The sequence below is a fragment of the Rhopalosiphum padi genome, chromosome 4, assembly GCF_020882245.1.
Source record: "Rhopalosiphum padi isolate XX-2018 chromosome 4, ASM2088224v1, whole genome shotgun sequence".
In the NCBI taxonomy this organism is placed as follows: Eukaryota; Metazoa; Arthropoda; class Insecta; order Hemiptera; family Aphididae; genus Rhopalosiphum; species Rhopalosiphum padi.
In genome coordinates, this window is record NC_083600.1 from 1,089,808 (window position 1) to 1,112,198 (window position 22,391).

Consider the following 22,391-nt stretch of genomic DNA (forward strand, 5'->3'; position numbering starts at 1 on the left):
GCGTAAAACTAAATATGAAAAACAATAAATAAAATATCCTTTGTCCCCACCAAAATCCTATAGAAATGTATAGATAACACCCTATGCCTACTATACTTATATAAATGAACACAACATTTATGAAATATCTTCATGTGATTAAAAATATAAATATAACACCAATTATATGATTCAAAATATTTCCTACGCAAGCTTAAAACTTTGATAATTTACACATTATTTATTTTTTTCAGAATAAGATTTAATATAGCTTTAACATTTTAAAATCTGTTTCTGTAGGTCATTTACAATATTTTTTTTATACTTTTTTGTGTTTCCCGAAAATTTATTTTTTTTTAGCCCATGGACGGTCTCTTCGTGTCAACTATGATGTATGATAGATAAATGATGCAGGAGAGTAGAGAGTCCTTGAATTTGCATGTGTATTTGCACGGCTACAAATTGATTGAACCAAATTGAACGGAATTATCCGCCAGTGAGTGTCGTCGGGTGGATGCATAATAATATATGTGTAAAGCTTCTGCGGGATACGGCACATATTAACAATAATAATGGATAGGTAACAATATAATAATATAATATCGCGGCCGACGAAAGTGCCGGCGGCGACATATGACAATAATCACGTTCCTGCTCCCACCCACCTGACGCACACTCGGGCACGCGGTTAAGACGTTTTGAAAACAAATTGCCCAGCTAGGTCACCCGTGCGTCGCGTTTGCGCTCGCGTTCCTCTGCTCGGATCACGTCAATTTCTCCGCGGTCGCGTGTTTATTGTGCTCGTGCCTCGGTTTGACGACGGACCGCCGCTACCAACGTCCGAGAGACCTCCGCCAGATATGTACTGCTGAACTGATATAACGCCAAATACGCATAGCATATTATTATTACAATTCTGCCAATAACCAGTGAGCATGACGTTAATATAATAATAATGATAAGTATAATATTTTATATGTAATTTTTTATCCTATACAGGTTCGTAATTTACCATACTTGCTCACCCCCATTTTTTCCTTTAATAATTAATTTAATCAAATTTTGATTAATGGAATTTTTATATATATTTAAAGACCATATTTTAAAATTACTACTTAAAGGAGAAACTGCGGCGATACACACTTATGTTTTAAAAATTAGAATCCCCACATCTTTTAAATTTATATAATTTATCAAATTATTTTTTTAAAAACGTTGACGTACCGAAATCATAAATCGAACGAAGTTTAAATAAACAGAAATATATATCTCCACATAGATCTCCTTAAGGACACTGCTAAGATAACACGAAAAATATCAAGAATTTAGAATAATAGTTTTTAATTATATTTAAAAATACAAAAAAAGCAAATGTTAAATAACTACATTATTGAAGAACAAAAAATGGGGGTGATCATGCTTGGTAAATTGTCCAGTATATTATATATAAATAATATAACAAATATTTATGTAGGTACCGGTAGACATTAAAGTAAGACAGACAACAAATTGTGAATAGATATTTTTAATGAACATAATATAATAATTATTAATTATAAACAAATTTAGTGGATAACGCTATAGTCAAGAAAATAATTCTATTCACCGGTCATTTAAAAAAATAAAATAACTATAAACATTTTAAGGAAATATCTTAAGAGGACGTTATACCCGCATGTGTTGTCTCTGTCTTACTAATGTAGATCATAGCAAATTTTCGTTCAGCAGAACACATTTTGTGATGTTAGCTTTAATATTAGAGTCAATTTACCTATTATCAAACTTCAAGGTAATAATGTTATCTCAATGGCATCTCATAGGCTTTTATTGCTATTTTAATTTTTAAGCGAGTTACGAGCATTTTAAAGTTTTAATATTTTACATAATCATAACTCAATTAAAAATTAAGTAAATTTACTCTAATATTAAAGCTAACGTCACAATATGTGTTCTGCTGAACGAAAATTTGTTATGATCTAAATTAGTAAGACAAAAACAACACATGCGGGTATAACGTCCTCTTAAACATAATATTATAATGAATATTTTTATTAATAGCTATAGGTTGTAATATGTTTTATGGTCGTTCTGGAACTAGTGTAACAAAAGGCGTAAGTTACTACGAATTGTTTTATTCACAGATAACATAATTTGCATTCAATAAAATATCATTTAAAGTTAAGATTATATTCAATTCTTTAAGTCTTACCTAATAGTAAAAATTTACAATTTATAAAATTAAAACTGAAAAGAAGGAAATATATAAAATTTTTAATTTTACATTCAACCCAGAAATGGTAAAAATAAGAATGAAAGTTCTCCTTATTATCATTACTATTATATTTTACTATTTTTTCACAGTTTATTAAAAATTTTAAATAATTTTGTTTAATATATAGAGGGTGATCCTTTTATAATTAAACACTCATTATTTCGTTAAGTATTGACTTTTTTTCATTTTTTTTTTAAAATATTTTATTTCATGCTTTTTTCAAATTATATGAAATTTTTTATTTTTTTTCACCCTTTTATTTAATAGTGATACCACTATAAATTTTTGATTTTCAAATAGCAACCTATATATTTAAAATGTATTAAATTAATAGGGCTATTTTTTATGAATTCTAATGATTTTTAACTCAATTATTATTTTTCGTTAAATTTTTTTGACGAGATATAGCTTTTCAAAGTTGGGCGGTTTTCGATTTTTATAAAAATTCTTGTTTCATATAATCATAACATGTAATAAACTCATTATCGAATATTGGCGCAGTAATGAACTTTTTACTTTTACTTATAAATAATAACTCGTAGGGCAGAAACTTAAAAACCTCAAACCACCCAATTTTAAGCAGCTATAACTCATTAACGGTTAAATGAAAAATTATAATTTTAACATAAAAATTCATAAAAAAATAGCCCTACTATTTTTTGAAATTTTAAATATAGGTTTCCATTTAAAAATCAAAAGTTGATAGTGATTTTACTATTAAATATAAGGATGAAAAATAAAAATGTTATATAGCTTTAGAAAAGCATGAAATTAACTATTTTGAATAAAAAAAATTGAAAAAAGTCAACACTTTTTGAAATAATGAATGTTTAATGATAAAAGAATTACCCTGTAGTAGGTATACATGACTAAAAGTGTACATTAAAGTCCCGGTTGACGCAGAAAATATATTATTTTACAACAAATAAATTCTATCGACAACACATAATAGCTCTTACTCAGGTTTTTCACCATACAAAAAGAGTTTCACTTTATACTCATACGGTTATCGCTGGTTATACGTTTATAATGTTTATATATTATGTTAAATCCTGTATTTATTACAATAAGTTAATAACACGTCATATTCCCATAAAATATAGCATAAACAGAAATATAGGTATAGCCGGTAAGGTATAGATATAGTAGGTATCTTCTTGTGATCCCATATTGACCGGCCATAATACGTACCTATATATTATATTATTTTACGACCATTAATTATTATTCACCACTATATTAGATATGTATGAGTGGAATGCACCTATGTATTTATATATTGTTTTCGTTGATCAAAAGATTACATCGAATGCGATTTTTTAAACGAATTCAATAATTTCATACGATTACGTATTGCACACAATATTATTTTAATAAGCCGCGTGCCCGATCCACCACTGAACATTGTCCGGGCGTGTGAAGAGTCACTTTCGTTACCGTCATTCATGTCTAACGCATGAACGCGATTTATAATAAATATTATAGGACGGTCATTAGCATTTACAACACTGTGATTTGCACACAGGAATGAGTAGTACTTTGTTAAATACAATATTGTATATTGTATCTTGGGCTTTAATTATAACACTGGTATTACAGGCATAGACTACGATGAGAGTTACAATATTTTATCATGGCATACATTACTTATAATATACAATAACTAATTAGTTCAATTCTTACTAAATTAAAAATAAAATATTTTAAAATTTTGAAAATGCAAAAATGTGAAGTTGATAATAGTCGTATTTCGAACATTAATCACAAGTATTACCTAAGTCATAAATTAAAAAATATTTTAAGCGTTTTTTAGGTAAAAATAATACTATAGTAAAAACTAGGATATAGTTCCACAGTGGAAATATATACATTTATGTGAAAAGCTATGCTTTATTTTAAAATAAATTTTTAATATTTTCTTATTTTATTTTATTTATTCATAGGCATTATATAAATATATATATATAATGTGTCATTTGAAATTATCAAGTACCTATACATTTGAATTCTTTGTTTTTTTTGTATTTACCTACAACATGTTTGTAACTAAGTGCACTGTTTAAAAATAGATCAATGGATCTGCTAGTACCTATCTAAATACATTTGTTGAGTATCCCATAATAATATTTTTATAATTAATTATATTATTTGTATAATTATATTTTTGTCGAAATATTATTAAATTTCATAAAATATTCATACGTCTTGTCCAACATTCAAAATTGTACACACTCATCCATGTATATGGTACGGGTAATATATTATTATATTTAATCATTTTTAAAAACAATATTATGGGTGTCATTGCGCAGTCCTGCGGCCGACGGGTGCGCTGCAAACTTGTTTGGGTTGCAAATGACCTAGTATCATAATATTATTATTGTTATTATATCAGTGTAAAACAATTGGATTTTACGTTTTATTCAATTCTATAACACTAATTAATAAAATAAATATATTACATGAAAATATTGTGCCCAAGGTCGGAAAAAATTAATAATGCTGCTATACATTGTACAACATACATTATAATATAATGTATGTTGTACAAACACTGATGAAAATTTCAATGTGATCCCAAGAAAATGTGCGAATATGTGTGTGTACACATAACAAGGTCTGTTGTAGGAACTTATGTATGACTATTATTTTTGTTGTACCTACGTGTCTTTTTGTCACGTATATTATATATACATATATATATATATATATACGGTATAAAATACGTATACCTATTGCAGCGTATCCCTTAAATACACTTAATATTATATTATATTTAATACTATACTAAATATGAAACATATAGTCCATACTCCATATCATTATATATTATACTTGTACGCGATCTTTTATGTGGTTTTTGTTTATTATATACGCATATACACACACACCGCGAGCCAGTTTACATTATCTTCGTTTGTTGTCTGCAAAATATATGTATACATATAGATAATATATTATTATATATTATTATTATTATCATTATATAGTTTTGTTGCTTGTTTTTGTTGTTGTTTTTTTATCGAACGTATTTCGTAAAACCTTGAAAAATCTTAAATTTGGCAAATTAATTCGACGTTTGAAAAGAAAACTGATAGAAATAATAATAAGACTCTATTTATGTTCTATTTTTTTTTTAAATTACACGCGCAATGACTTGCGGTGAGCTCACTTACTTAGCATACGTCAAACATAATATCTAACGTATTGGCGGAGAGTGTTTAATCTATGTAGACGTATAGTTCGAGTTACATGCTGGAAAAACGCCCAATTTCAATATAAAAGTATGTACAATTTGTTGTTTTACTTACATATGGATAGATGTAAAATAAAATTTATTTACTGTGCATAAAAATAATTAATTTTCGTGATTCTGTCTAAATATATCATTAAACAGTTATTTTTGTTGAGTTAACCCAATATGTTTAGGTGCCTATATTTAAATTATTTGTTTTTTATCGTCACGAAATATAATTATATTTAATACATTGATTATTATTTCGCTATTTATATAGAGAGACACAAGGTTGGTTTTTCGTGTAAGTAAATAGGTACTTATTAAATACCTAGGTAAATATACTAATTTGATCAATTATCGTGTTCCAATAGTTAGCAGTCAAAATTTTCTATCAAAATTAATAAATAATAACATACATTTACAAAACTACATTTCATAGAATTATTGTTACGCTGGTATTTTTTTATAATATGTGAAATGACTGAATTCAAATATATTAAAAAGCTTATAAATAATTTTGAAAAAGACAATTTTCATATTTTCATTCATAGTTCAACACAATATTATTGTTATTGTTCAACATACTTATAAGTCGTAGCAAACATTTCTGGATTTTTATGGTTTGCTAAATTATTCAGTGAAAAATATTTTTTTACGATCATGATAAAGTTATTAATGATGTAATTTTTAAATCGTAAACATAAGCAGATAATATGTATTATAGCCAACCAGGTCATATATTTATATTTTCTTACGCGATTTCGAACACATACATATTTTTTTATTATTATTATTATTGTATTCTTTTATTAAATTAATCCAAGAGTTTCGTGTATCGTTAAAAAATATGTATCTAAGCAAGTTGTGTACATACGTAAACTATCTATACTTTTATATCTTATAATACACAGTTCGAATTCAACGCAGTTCACGTATTTTTTATCTGAATGATAGACGGGTATTCAATGTAAAGACCTTACGTAAGAAAATTCCATAGGAATAATACATATATTTATAAAGGTGTATAATGTATATAATATGTATATGTACAGTAGGTATAGGTATATACTGTATAAGATGAGGATGTGTTTGAATGCATTGTTTTATTGTAAAATTTACTCTTACTTTCACGACACAATTAAATACAACACTTGGAGCTATTGGTTAGGTGTTATTGAGCCAACGTGATAATTATTGAACTGTGATTTAAAAAAATCAAAAATAAATAAATTAGATTTCGCAATCGTCTAGGTATATTTAAAACATGCGCACTTGTTGCTCATGTATAATACAGAGCTGCAGGTGCAGGTTTGATTTAATTTAATTAGTTTACTTTAATAACACTTTAAATAGTTAGATGTTAGATCACAATAATTTCTACCTAATAAAATGGTTATTTATGTTTCTTGTAAAAATCTATCAATTGACTTGTATTATTTATTTGTAAATCTGTATAACTATATCGTCTTTGATCTACCTATATTCAGTATTTACTTGGCTCAATATTATTTGAACATTTTATAAACGTGTATATAAATATAGCCAATATAGGTATCAGTACCTATAGGTAAAAATAATTAAAAGTACCCAAGTTATAAATTAGGTTCATAGTAATCAAAGACATTTTACTTGCATATACAAATAATTGAAAAGCTGAACTTTGTTTGTCGCGGTTTTGAAATGATTTTACAACTGTATTTCTAAAATGCTGTAACACATAGATGATAGATACTTCACCTAGGTTTGTTATTGTAAATCGTGTTGCGTGTGTAAACATTATAGGCAGTATGTATTTTATACAATATTTACATATTTTAATATTAATTATAATATAATACCAACATGGCTATATACATAATACATATTAGTATCTATTGAGTTAGTTAGATAGGTAAAATATAAAATAATATCATCAACGTCAGCTTAGTTATATTGTTAGTATTGTTACTGTTATTTTCTAAACTAAATTTATTTTTGTTTACGTTTGCATAAACCGAAATGACTAATGGGTATTTGACTCTGACTCCTTTCACTATTACATTCGAGATTCGCATACGATGTAATTTATTTTATAATAAATAAGTACGTTTATTTGAATGAATTTTTTTCTTAACTCGAAAAAAAAAGAGATGATGCAATTTAAAGAACACGGACAAAAAGATCACGTTTGACAACGTACTTTAAATTTAAGCAAGAAGGAAAGAGTATAATATCGTATAATAGTTGCATAAGCTACTGTATTTATACAAACGTGTAATAATACGGAAAATATAATATAATTGATTGAGTTGGAATTCAAATAGATATATGTGGGAGTAAATAGCAAACAATTATATTTCATAGTAGGTAACATTAATTATTATTATAATGAACAATATCAAATTGATTTTATAAAAAAACACGATAAAAGTATCTTTTTTTACTCATTTATGATTTACATTTTACATATGGATGACATGGGAATTGATATATTTGTAACAATATCGAGTATTCACTGTAGAAAATCTTGACTTAATGTTATAGAATATATTAATATATTATTAAATCAATTTTAAGTATTGTCTATTTTTTTTAAAATATATTTAATAGGTATTATCTACGGTTATAGTACTATATAACTACAACATTTTTATTTGATCATTGGAAATTAATTTTTTTAATCTAGTTTTGATAATACTAAAATGGTAGAATACTACTTATTATAAGTACTTAAGTACTACTATAGGTACTTATAAAATTTTCGATTTATCATGTTTTCAAAATATTTGGAACTAAGCTACGATTTTTCAACATGCCTTGATACTATACCCGGTATATACCAAGTTCAGACTTAGTCACACCTTTAATCCTTCACTTGGGTCTTTCATTAACAACCCTAATTCATTATTCATTTTTTCTATCTCTAAGCTCTGGTGTATTTCTTAGTAAATAGAAATCAACTTTAACAACACATCCGTAGAAGGATGGCATTAAATAGGCAGTTGACAATTATTGTACTATTTATATCCAAGTTACTATGTTACCAAAACTCCTGGAAAAATGAATGAAGCCAAATTTATATGATACATTTAAATTAAGTATACTTTGATAAAAAACAACGTATTTTTCGCAAATTTAAATCAACAGAAACCTGCAATTATTTAACTGTTCATTACTCTTATTTAATTGATTTCATAAAAGCAAGTGGTCACGTGGATAAAATTTACATAGATCTCAAGTAGACTTTTGATCCGGTTGAATCATTAATTTTGAGAAACTCGGTATAGGATTTCCATTACAGCATGGTTCTTATTTTATTTGTCTAATAAGTCATTTTTTATCAAAGTAAATTAATATTTGTTAAATAATGTAATTGGTATTTCTGGTGAACTTCAGAACGACCATCTATACCCCTTGATCATTATATTTATGATATTGAGTTCGCCATCAAATTATGTAAATATTATCTTTTATTTGCCAATAACTTAAAAATCTATCTACCAATTAATTCATTTGAAGACTCAAAACAGTTACAAAATGATCTAAATGAATTTTCGAAATAGTCTTTCAATTAACCAACCTTTTTGAGTGTAAAGTTTTACGGGTCATAGGCTTTATAAATCAAAACTGTTCCAAATTTTAAAACCTTAACTGTCTTTAAGTATTATATTATTCTCTTGTCAAGTCTGTATTATAATATTTGAGTAATGTTTTATATTAATTTCGGAATTTTAAACAAAATTATTTAATTTATATACTTAATTCACAACATAAACTAAAAATATAATAATTAATATCAGTTAAAATTACATGTATTTATTGTATATACATATTTATAGTGTATTTGTTTCAAATTGTTTTTATATTTCTCTTATTTCTTCTTCTCTGTTAATATATTAAATATAAATATATTAGATCTATGCTGTATAATTTTAGGTAAATAATAATAATAACTGGACTCATTACCTCTTATTTCAACGATTAATTTATGATCCTGTTGTTCATAAATACACAGAATATACGAACTTTTTTCTTTTGATAAAACATCCATATTCATGTCAGCATTCAGCATTTTTATATATGTACAGTAAGCACTTAAGATAACAATGTAGAATAAACGTAACAATTTGTTATTTAATTTTTTTATTGGTGGATTTATATTAATGGATATTATTATAGCTCGAATAAATTATAACACATATTATACTCTATTAAAAAGACAATTTTAAATTAATATAAATATTCAAAGTAATTCATCTTTATTCAGATTCTATTATTAAATTTTAATCTATAAATTTGGAACCTGTGACTGTGGTTTGTAGAAGTAAACAAATTAAACAATATATAAATACATAATATACTAATAATTATACTCTCCAAACCCAGTACCATTTACCCACGAAGACTAACTAGGTTAACGTAATAGACGTGACTATAAAGCTAAGGGATTAAAAGGGAATAATAGAAAAACCTTTACAGTCTTTCAATCTCGACATGATAAAAATATGAGTAAGTAATTATATTGTTATACACAAGCATTAAATAAAAATTATAGACGGCTTTTAAAATTATAAACAGAATTTATATTATCTAAATATAATATACAGATAGGAACAATGAACATTATGTACCTATTGCAATTTACAAACTAAACTTTTCGATATGTAGTAACAAATTAAAAATTGTTTATCGTTTTAATTTTACATGACACTTTTGTTAAATTAGTCATAAATTAAAATATTGACGGTTATTACTTATTAGTTATTGCTAATTCGGTACATTGACACGAACGCTTTGTTCAGAACCTTGTCAAGGGTATTTCCTTAAGAAGACAACAATGATTGGAAATATTTAATTTTAATCATGTATATAAAATATAAATAATCTTTTTTTTTTTTTTTTTTTAACAAAATTTTATATTACGCAATCTGTTACAATTAATGAACAATAAGCTTAAGTGATAAAATAGAACAGTAGACAGAGAAAGACAGAGGGAAGAGACCACCCATCGGAGGTACTTCAGCATGATATAATTTAAAGTTTTAATCCTAAAATAATAATAAAAGTAACGATATTACAATGAGTACATAGTAGTTATAACTTATAAGTAGCAAACATCATACATATATAAATATACATTTTTTTTTTTTTTTTTTTTTTTTTTTTTTTTTTTTTTTTTTTTTTAATATTATATAAGCAGGTCACGACACCATTGCCTTTTTAGTCTTTTGTGTGGATTTCCTGGAAGAGTTGCAGATGATAGTTGGACGATAAGGGGATTAGAATGATGTGTTAACTTTTTATTGAATCGTTTATAGTGGAGCTTGGCTAGTTCAGTGACGGTGGGTAAATTGAAGTCAGAATGAAGGGTATTATTTGAAACATAGAAGGGAGCTTTAGAGATGACGCGAAGGACTTTGGATTGAAACCTTTGTATACGGTTTGTATTTGATACTTTGGCTGAGCCCCATAACTGCAAACCGTAAGACCAGATGGGTCTGAGTAGTAGTTTATACAGCAGTAATTTAGTAGGTAACTTATAAATAATCTATATACATTATTATGAATAATTTATTTTATATTTATATAATAATAAATAGTATATTGCTACGCTTACAACTTAACTTTTAAATTTAACTTTAACATTGACCTAACCATTTACAGAAAATTAGTATTAATGGTTTTGGACGCTATCTGATTATAACGTGATGATTCAGGACAAGGGATCGATAAAAGTATCTAATATTCCTTTAATCGATAGTCGAATATGCATTCAAGTAAAATAACATTGAATGTCCTCCTTATGTCTTATATAGTATAAAGTATGTATTTAAAATAATATTATTATAATATTATACATGATTTTGATAGTCATCGTGTTTTCTACTTAAATGCTCAGTGACACACTTGAGATCATTGTACTTAAACTATATGATTTTATTAAATATATAATAATAAAACTGCGATATATTGTGTATAAAGTATATCATACAAACACCAAGTATATTGTATAATGTAACAACGTATAATATAAATAAATACATTATACCAATATAGCTGTTATAGACTAGTAGTATTAAATTTTATAATGAAATAGTGTTTTAAATTTGTGAAATAATTAATGATTAATAAGAGAATATATTTTGTTAAACGCGAATATAAACTACATATTTTAATAATTATTTAATAATAATAATAAAAGAGTATATATTTTAAATTAACAAAATAAATGGTATAAAATATTAAAATGTGGTTGATCATGAAAATATATAATATGGTATTATAGATCAATAGTCGAAGGGATAAATAATGATGAAATTCAGTAAGTAAGAAGAAAGTAATATGTGTCGTCGTGAAAATTTATAATATTTTTAAATTTCTCGACACTCTTATTTCAATTATTGCTAAATCGATCGACGTTTCGTTAAAATGTTTAGTGACAGACGATGCGAAAAAAACACAATCAAACGTCTGCTGTAGTGACAAAGAGCGTGACAACAACAAGCAGTCATCGACTATCACCAAGTCGGATGGCGACCCGGTACAAACGGCACTTGGTGACTTCGGTTGGTGGCAGTTTTGGATAACGTTCGCCTTGTCCCTGTTGAAGTTTCCGATTGCTTGGCACCAGTTGGCAATTATATTTTTGGCTGCCAAATCGCCGTTTCGGTGCGATGTTGGTGACGGGTCAACAACACTGTTTAACGTGACTGATAGATGCAATTCCCCCGACCCGGTCACGCACGACATGACACCATGCCATAAATTCGTCTACGATAGATCCGTGTTTCAGGAGACCATAATCACCGAGGTACAATGTTTTTTTAAATACCAAAAATGTCGATTGCAGCAATTATCTAAGTCTGCTGCGAACCAGCTACAGCTTTCATAATGTAACTAGTCCACTAAAATAATATGGGGGCGACTTTAGTAGGTACAAAAGATTCTGGGGTATATGGGGTGCAAAAGTAGTATAGACTATGCTCTTTCTTCTTTAATAAATCAGTTATTCAAAATTTGATTTTTGAGATTTTTAAATATACTTTAAGACCAAATTTTTAAATTCTTGCAATGTAAAACCTTGACAACTTGAATTTGTACATTCTTACAGTAAGAAAAATATAGAACTTTTATTGGTAAATGATCTTAACAATAATCTAATATTTCTAAGATCGAATAAATTTTGAGTTTAATAAATTACAAACATACGGCCATCGAATTTAAATATAAATTAAGTATAAATAAATCTTTTTTTCCGTTTTGTCTGATTGTCATTGATTACATAATAACTATCTTATTTTCTGTAACTAATTTGATAACGGTCTAAATATTGGACAAAATAAAATATTATTCGATTTTTGTTATAGCTAAAATTAAGTTTATGTAGGATCTATCTATTCTATTCTATGATAAGAGTTAAAATCCGAAACTATAAACACTCCTCGAGTCTCATATTATATCATATAAACATCATTATCTGCACATAATAGGTAAACAATTAAATATGTACTGCTATAGATCGATTTTTTTCAGTTTTATAATATTTAACATATTATATCCGCATTGCTGCAATCGTTTTGGGTGAATTTTTTTTTTGTTTTTACAAAAATATTGTACTGTTGTTTAAATTTTCATTATTGTTCAATAGTGGGATTTAGTGTGTGGTAGGTTCCAACTGTCCAATATCGCACAATCGGTGTTCATGTTGGGCGTACTTATCGGCAACGTGTTGTTCGGTATGTTCTCTGACAAGTATGTATATTGTTAAACATTATATTATATTTTCTTCTAACAGTTTAAGTATAAAAATTATATTATTAGTTTTTACTAAGAGGAATGTTCAATATGAACCTGATATAGTATAGGTGCTCTAAAATATTAGAGACTTGCTAGGTTGGGTATATATGCCATATGAAGAGCTGAAGACAGAATAGATCACAAGGTTCAATGTGAAAGCCAGATGAAATAAGACAACAAAGAAGCGAACAAGTTGGGGAATATTTTAAGTTTCTAGGGCTTAAGGATAGAGACAGCGATGGATATAGTGATGTCCGAATTATTTATTATAATAATGTTAATGACTATTTAATACTTGTATAAAAATAATTATTTTAACATTTTTGTAATAAAAAAGTATTTAATGTTCTTAGATATGGTAGAAAAATACCAATGATGTTCGCTATTGTTTTATTACTTGTTGCCGGTGTCGGTACGTCGTTAGCTCCTTGGTACGAGCTATTCCTGCCACTTAGATTTGCGACCGCGTTAGCCATTGGAGGTCTAATGATTAGTAGCTTCGTTTTAAGTGAGTAATAACCTTATAATTTATTTATAAGAATTAGAATATTGCGTGCTACGGAAATTGGCTCACTTAAAATTCCGTTACAATACCAATAGGTATACCACAATTCAATTTTCCGGCATTATCTATTAATAACATATATTTATTTAGAAAAGTATTAAGTGTACTAAATAATAATATTTTTAAATGATTTAAATTCAACATAATATTATTATAGTGCATTTGTCTCTTGAACCATTAAAACTTAATGTAACCAACCTTGTAATAGTAAAACAGAAAACAAAAAAACATTTGTTTGGGTAATTGACCATGAATATTGAAAAATTATAAATAATTGTATGGACGGCGGTAAACCACATAATAAAATAATTTGTTTTTAGGTTCCGGAAAACTGTAATCTTTTGAACTGTAGTGTTTAGAATATTTATTTTTTATTTTTTAGTAACTACATAATAGTAATGGAGTTTAAATATTGCAGTAAGTAATATGAATTTAAATTTAATCTCAAAATAATTTTTTAATACATTATTTGAAGGTTTTAATTCAGAATAATGAATCATTAAATAACGATATAATTTGTTTAACAATATTTAATTATTTTATCCAATAGCGTAACTAGTTGATGTAATCATTAGAACTCGTTAATTGATATTAATTGATTTTAGATGTGTCCAAGAATTAAAGTTTTTATGCATACTTATTTTAAATAATAAGGTTTTTGTTATTATCCACAGCTATATACATACATACAATCTACGTATATAATAGACCTACAGGCTAACCTAACCTAACCTGGCCTATTTTGTCATAATATTGTCTTGTCAATCAATTGTCTAGGTTAACCTTCATATGCCTTAAGTATTTACTTATTCTAAATTAATTGTGTGGATACTGGTGTCCATATTAGTGGGCTACGTATTATTTATATTTAATTAATTTGAAATGCGTAGAAATAAAATTTAAAACATTTAAGTTTTTTTTTAATAAATATTACTAGAAAAATTAGTACATTTTTTTTTTATTATGAATTGCAGCCATGGAAGTAGTGGGCGGAAAATGGCGAACCGTGGTTAGCACTTTGCATCATATCCCTTTCAATTTGGGTCACATGAGCATGGCTCTGATTTCGTATTTCATTAGAAATTGGAGACAATTTCAATTGGCTATTACACTTCCCTCATTGTTTTTCTTCACGTACTGGTGGTGAGTGTAATCATACTAAGCCTGGATTGTGCGATATTTATAGGCGGTTCCTGCTTATATAATACGATTTATTGCGTAGGATAATACCGGAAAGTCCGCGGTGGCTGTTGGCAGTGGGCAAGGAAAAACAGGCGCGGAAAATATTGACTACAGGCGCCTCGCGGAACAACCGGAAGCTGGACGGTGAGTTTGAAAAATCACTGATGAACAGCCAGCCGGAAAAGGGCAGTGACGAGAACAAGGGTAATCTGTTCGACCTATTTCGTACGCCCAATCTGCGGAAGAAGACGCTGGCCGTGTTCTTCAATTGGATGGTGTGCGGTCTATGTTTCTATGGTCTGGCGCAGTATATGGGCGAGATAGGTGGCAACATATTCATCAACGTCGCGTCGTCCGGGCTCATCGAGTTGCCGGGGGCGTTCCTGTGCATATACCTGATGGAGAAATTCGGTCGGAGGAACACCTTGCTGTCGGCCAACCTGGTGACGGCCCTGGCCTGCATACTGATCACTTTCCTGCCTCAGAGTGAGCGATTTAATGATGATATTACTTAATACATATGAATTAGATGTATTGACTCGGTGATGTGTAACTTTAGGATTAACAAGGTCCATGACAAAAAAACCAGCAGGTTCTAGTTCTTTATGAATTTTTATTTTTTATGATATACCTTCAAAAAGTAATATAATTTTTTTTCGCTATGAAAAAAAATTTAAATAAAACAATCAAAATAAATTAAATATTAATTATAATTTACAAGTTTTATACTTACATTATAATATGATATTATTTTATTCAGAGTTAGAACGTTTTTTAAACAAGTGACTTTTTTTACACATATTATCAGTGTTTTCTCGTCGGGTTTTTACGTTATTTTAATTTTTAAATTAATTATGTGTAGGTTTATAAAATATTAATATTTAAAAATATCCACTCCACAGATAATGCTCTTACAAATAAAACAATAGGTCATCATTTCACCCTAATATTTAAGTTAAGCAGACAAAATTGGTTTTATTGAACAAAAATTTGACATGTTATACGTTTGTAAAACGGAGACAACACATGCAAATGTATCTTCTTAAAACAAAAAACAACGTTTTAAAATAATAAAACACTTGTTTTCAGTGGCGTAAAGGAATTAAGAATTAATTTCGGGGGAGGGGGTTATTATATTATTATGTTAATTTTCGAGGTAGGTTTGCAAAATATGCAACGAGTGCCGTACCAATAATAAATGCCGATGAGGGGGGGTTGAATCTCTAAAACCCCCCTATATACGCCACTGCTTAAGCAAAAACGTTTTGAGATGATATAGAGATAAAAATAATGGTGCACAATGTTCATAACACAAAAAGTATTTTGCATACAATTGTGATATAATATAATATAATAATATATTATTATAAAAAATATTCAAGTATGTTATTGTTGAGAACATTAACTTTTACGGTATTAAATCAAGTATTTGAAGTATTCAAATGTAATTTAAAATAAACAATTTTTGTGTTATTACACCTAAATAATGATTAATGTTCTGTAGATGGATAATGCATTACGACGATATATCAATATAATATTATGTATTTAAATATATTATATATATTTAGAAATAATTATAAAGTTATAATAATTAGACAAACATCTAACGATTTTGACCACAAGCTAAATTCGCCAATGATTATAATATTGTATTATTATATAAGCGCAACAGTCTGAGCTACTCTTGGGCACAGTGGAAATTACACGCAACTCCATAATATAATGTATACTTATTATTCGTATATATTATACCTATGCAAGTATTTTCCGTTATAAACGTGGTTCGAATACTTCAAACACTTCTTTATAGTGTACAATAGGTACATATATTAATAAATATTATGTATTTATATGGAATTCAAAGTGCTAGCGTACCTACATAACTACGCAAAAGAGAAACTGCGTGCAGTCTGTCATTATTTATTAATAATTATAATAGTATATATGTATGAGGATATAGCTTGTCTTCGCTATTCACATTACCTTTAATCAGTTAAATTAAGCCGTGTTAGTGGAGGGGGGATGAGTGGTGGTCAAAAGTATCAATTTTCATTTTCCTCGTCAGCACACCATTTGAACTTGGAAGATAATTTTTTTGTATATAACAATGTTTTATTTAATTGCAATCTACTGGAAAAAAATTACCTATAAGTTGATACTTATCATTTTTTAATTTTTTAATATGTTTTATAATATTTTTGCATAAAATAAACCAAAGTAGTTCTGATTTCATAATGGCATTAAAGCCTAAGGTCAACTCAGCACAGGGTCAAACTTGATGGTCATGGGTCGAAAAACGCAATTAGAAATGACCATAGGTTATCGATATATCGATATAATAGTCAGATCGTAATAAAACTGATAACAGCTTAACAAAAGTTGTTATATTATAGTATTATACTTCAGTCAGTTATTAATTAAAACATCCATATGTATGATTTATAGTTAAATTTATTTGATAATAAAGAACAACAAAAATACAATAAGTACGTAATACGTATAAATATATAATGGCTAAAATGTTGATGCATTATATAATTGAAGAACATTGAAATTTATTTGTGAATTTTAAACCTCAAAAGTTTGAAAACTTGTTACTTGTCAATCGATTCCTGCCCTTACTTAGGTTTACTGAACAAACGTTCAAATAATTCTAACGTTTCTGGAATAAATAAATATTTCATTGCTAACTAATACAGGAGTATAGGACATAGGTTAGATTTTTTACCCTGGTGTTTTCTTATTCAATCAACAGATCTTCGTACAATTCTATGATATTTCAATGCAAGAATTTACTAAATTATTCACCTCTTGAATTAATATCACTAAATATATTCATTGAACGCTCTAATTCCGATGACTTTTATAATTTTTATAAAGATTTCATAAATCATATTGTTTTTAATTATCTGTACTATTCTCTATTTCGTCTAGTAATATGGATCAACACTATATCCATATCGATAATTTTTATTAATTTTATTTTCTTTGAATTGGTAAATGGATTTTTTTGAATTTAAACGAGGGCCTAGTAATATTGTGTACATTGGCAATATATAGGTAATGCTAGTGCCACATCTGTGATTTAATTCTTCGATCAGTTTTATTTTTAAATGTTTGATTATAGTTCAATAGTAGGACTCTGTTTTACTAATTCGCTTTTGTACACAATATAAAATACTAACGAAATTACTTTGTATAAATACCTACATTTTAAAGTTAGTATAATATCAAATGTTTAAAAAAATATTTGACTACGTAAAAGGACCTTACTACCTTAGCGTAAAATAAATAATTGTTTAATAGGTTAAAAAATAAATATTATATTCTAGTTATAAAATTTTTCTTTTTTATCTGTTTATACGATATATTGAGAGAAATATATAAGCGTACCTAGATAAAATCGCTAAATATCCATATAATTCGGGCATCCTTGACTTCAATGCTATGGACATACTATAATATGATATAATTTGTTGTACTGGTGCCTCGTTTAATAACTAATCAATAACTGTCACGCGTGTCTTGCAGATTCCGAAGTAGAACATTTCAAGTTCATATTAGCGTCGTTGGGCATAGTTGGATCATCGATAGCTTTTCCAACCATATATCTGTTTAGCGGTGAACTGTTTCCGACCGTGGTGCGCAACGTCGGTGTTGGATCGGCGTCCATGTGCGCTAGGATTGGTTCCGTAATAGCTCCATTCGTCTCATCTCTGGTACTTATATTTTAATGTACCCCGATCCAATAACTAAGGCTTGACTAACACTTTTCAAAAACCAAAAAAATTTTTTTTAATAAAGCTATGTAAATAATGACATTATTTTAAATACCAATTATGTTTCCCAAAAACCATGAAAGAAAGAGTTTTTTAAATGAAAATTCAAATCAATACACAATGAGATTCGATAGATACTATAATATTTACTTTTTCTTTCAAAATAAAAGTGTAATTTAAATTTGGATTCGTAAGCTCCATTAGAATGTACATATTTAGAATATTATTTCAAGATATTCAAGTACCTATTGTTTTAAAATATGTTATTTTATCTTCAAATCTTTATAGGCTATTAAAATAAAAACAAATACGCAATAGTATGAAATTCTAAAAAAAAATCAATAATTATTAAACACTGCAGGTACACTTAATAGTGAACAAGCGATTAAACTGTTTAAATATTTTTAAATAACAAATAAACTATACAATAATTTAACGCAATTACCTTCTTCAAACAAATGTACTCAACATTTCGTCATCTTCGTTACCTACTAGATTATATTTATTGAAAAACGAAAATCGACATCGCACGTCTGCACGAACAATTAGTCGAGCTCTGGTGGATCAGCAATTTATTACACGTGGCTATTATTAGTATTATTATTACGATATTGACAACAGAGTTAATGATTTAACGCGAAATTCGCAATGTTCTGTCGTTTACAGGGAGTGTTCAACGTGTACTTGCCACCTATGATTTTCGGTACGGTGCCACTGATGGGCGCTCTACTGTGTTTATTGTTACCGGAAACGAGAGGCGCACAATTGCCGGTGACCATTGAAGACGGAGAACGTTTTGGACTCAAAGTGACGTATGTATTGCTTATGCAGTTATGTTATTTTTATAATAATTGTTATAATATGAGGTACCTACATATTATATAGTACGGTTAGTTAGGTGAACTGGAGAACCGTTAATATAGGCTTATTTTGAAAAAATTGAGATATTATGTACCTAAGCAAGTAGGCAGATACAATATAACTTTTACGTTGTATAATGTTCATACTTTCTTACTCTAGTGTTTATTATTCGTGAAATATTCACGGCATATTAAATTTCAATTTATAAATGGTCTTAATGTATAAACTATCTGTGTATATATGATGATTAGTAATTATATAAGATATGTTTTTAATCTGTTCAAAATATTTTTCAATACATTATTATGATAGTTGAGTAGTCTGTACTCTTCTAATTATATCCTAATCAATAATACGACATTTTATAATCACCTGCAGGTAGTTATGTACATTTATTTTACATTTGCATCCCTCTTCTATTTTTTTTCAAAATCAAGCACTGGTGACATGTTTATCGTACTTCCCCACAATTCTACATTATATAATCACTTTTATATCAAATTGAGAATAAACCAATATAATATTATAAATACAGAGTTATCCATAAGACACTTATTATTTCAGAAACACTAATGGTTTTGATTTTGAAAATATTTTTTTTACCTACACAATTTAAGCCATTACATTAAAAATTATTTATTTTTTTTACTACATTTTTAAGTACTAACTCTTTTTAAATATTCCAAAAAATGGTCAGTTTTGGAATAATGAGGAATTAAAAAGTAAAATCTATATTTTATTAAGATAATGTTATCTTTTAACGACTTGAAATTTTTAATAAGAAAATATTTTAAAAAACGTTAATATTTTTAAATAATTAGTATCTTATATTAAACTGATCACCCGGTGGTCGATATAGTTGTTATGTTTATGTTTGCATGTTGACAACGATTTTTGTGTTGCAGAAAATTACCAACAAAGACTGCGGAAAACGGAGCACACAATTCAGGATTCGTAGCCGATGAGCAATTGTAAAGAGCATCAAACAATTTGTGAATATTGTGTTTTATTTTATTATTATATTATATCATATGAAGACAAATTACGCTGTCGGTTATACATCATCGTCCGTTATAGAATAATATTATATTACACTCAAAGAAAATAATGTAAATATTGAATATTTTATAACGGTAAAAAAAGGGTATAAAAGTATTATAATGGCCAACTTCTTTGTGATTTTTCATATTGATCAAGTACATTGATCAAAAACAAAAAATAAATTGTAAAATAGATATTTTTTTATTAATTAATATTGATATATGTACCTAATCTTTGCCATTTATTATATTACATTGTTATTAATGTTATTATATATGCTTGACAAATATTTAATAAAGTAATTTTATTAGACGATTATTCATTTATACCATATTTTAATTCCAACTATATTATAGAAACTGTTCATTTTGAAAATATCATAATATGAGCCCAAGGAAGCGGAGTAAGTAAGCTAGTAAGCATATCTATAAAAATTATACAAACTACAAAGTACTCGAAAAAAAATGTATTTTTCTGAATAGGTATTTGCTATTTTTTATAATAAATACTATAGTATAGTTTGATATTAAAATTGATTAACATGATGGGTACCTATACACGGCTACACGGTCATGAATTCAAAAAGCCTTCTGTCACCTCAACGTCGAAGGAACTAACATATCATAATATAATTTTATGTTAGGACGACTAATCAAAATAATAGGTATGCCCTTGTAAGTGCGAATAAAAATCAACAAATCAATTAACAGACTATTAAAATTTACAAGTGCCAAAAATGATCAAAGTGTTGATTAATAGTAGTAGCATTAAGAGTAGGTACCCACATATTTATATAACTAAAATAGGTACGTTTGTGAATTGGATATAATTTTTATACAATTGAACATTGGGACAGATTTAGATTTGAATTTATATCTATACTTAATAAGTATCAAAAAGCTGAAGAGTTAATATGTTTTAACGCGCTAATCTCGTAAACTACGACTGGGCCGATTTCAATAAAAGTTATATCGACGGAATCCCTGAGATTTTAAAGATGTTTTAAACGCCTTCTTTAATCTCTATAGGTTGCTAAAAAATTGTTCACAGCTCACATATGAATTTAGTTTTGGCGCTCAAAAAATCTAATAAATTTTTACTTATAAATAGGGTTTTCATTGTTCATTGGTTATAGGAAATAATATCAAAAATAAAATTTATATTGACTAACATACACACTATGTGTTTCTATACATATTTTTAAATTTAAATATTTAATTTATTATTTGTTATTCAAATATATAGGTACAACAAAAGGCAGTGCCATAATAATTATGTTTGTCAAATATAAACTCAAAAACCATTCAACCGAATTTGACAAAAATTTGAGTTTTTTGAAAATTGGGAATGTTTACTAAGCCGTTTAAACAACGTTAGAAAATCAGTGCTTGATTGGAGGTCCATCAACCTACCACCCCGAATTCAAAATTTCGACCTCATACCTTTTTAGATAATAAGTACTAATTTGAAACACTTTGTAACGCAAAAATTAGAATTTGTAACACAAGCACAGAATTTGTTAATTTTAGAACTTTTAAATAGTATTCAATGTATATGTGTCATTTAATAAGTATTTTACTGTTATAATATCTATAACATTTTGATATTTGTAACAGTGTCGTTGTATACTTGTCGAACAAAGTCTTGGCCACTACCTGCTTTATTGCTTTTATATAGACTACTAGCAAATTTATT

General features: G+C 27.4%; 1 protein-coding gene across 2 annotated transcripts; it reads left to right on the forward strand.

Annotated features, from left to right (window-relative positions):
• Positions 1-675: 675 nt before the first annotated feature.
• LOC132929873 (organic cation transporter protein) lies at positions 676-21,014 on the forward strand. Of its 2 annotated transcripts, none has more exons than XM_060995496.1 (9): positions 676-908; positions 11,906-12,279; positions 13,117-13,220; positions 13,619-13,773; positions 14,805-14,973; positions 15,053-15,498; positions 18,547-18,734; positions 19,461-19,606; positions 20,561-21,014. In XM_060995496.1, coding segments are annotated over exons 1-9 (1,653 nt in total). In that variant the 5' UTR covers positions 676-907; the 3' UTR covers positions 20,631-21,014. The 2 variants fall into 2 exon arrangements, with proteins under 2 accessions (XP_060851479.1, XP_060851480.1); XM_060995497.1 differs by lacking the exon at positions 676-908 and adding an exon at positions 5,395-5,535.
• The last annotated feature ends 1,377 nt before the right edge of the window (positions 21,015-22,391 follow it).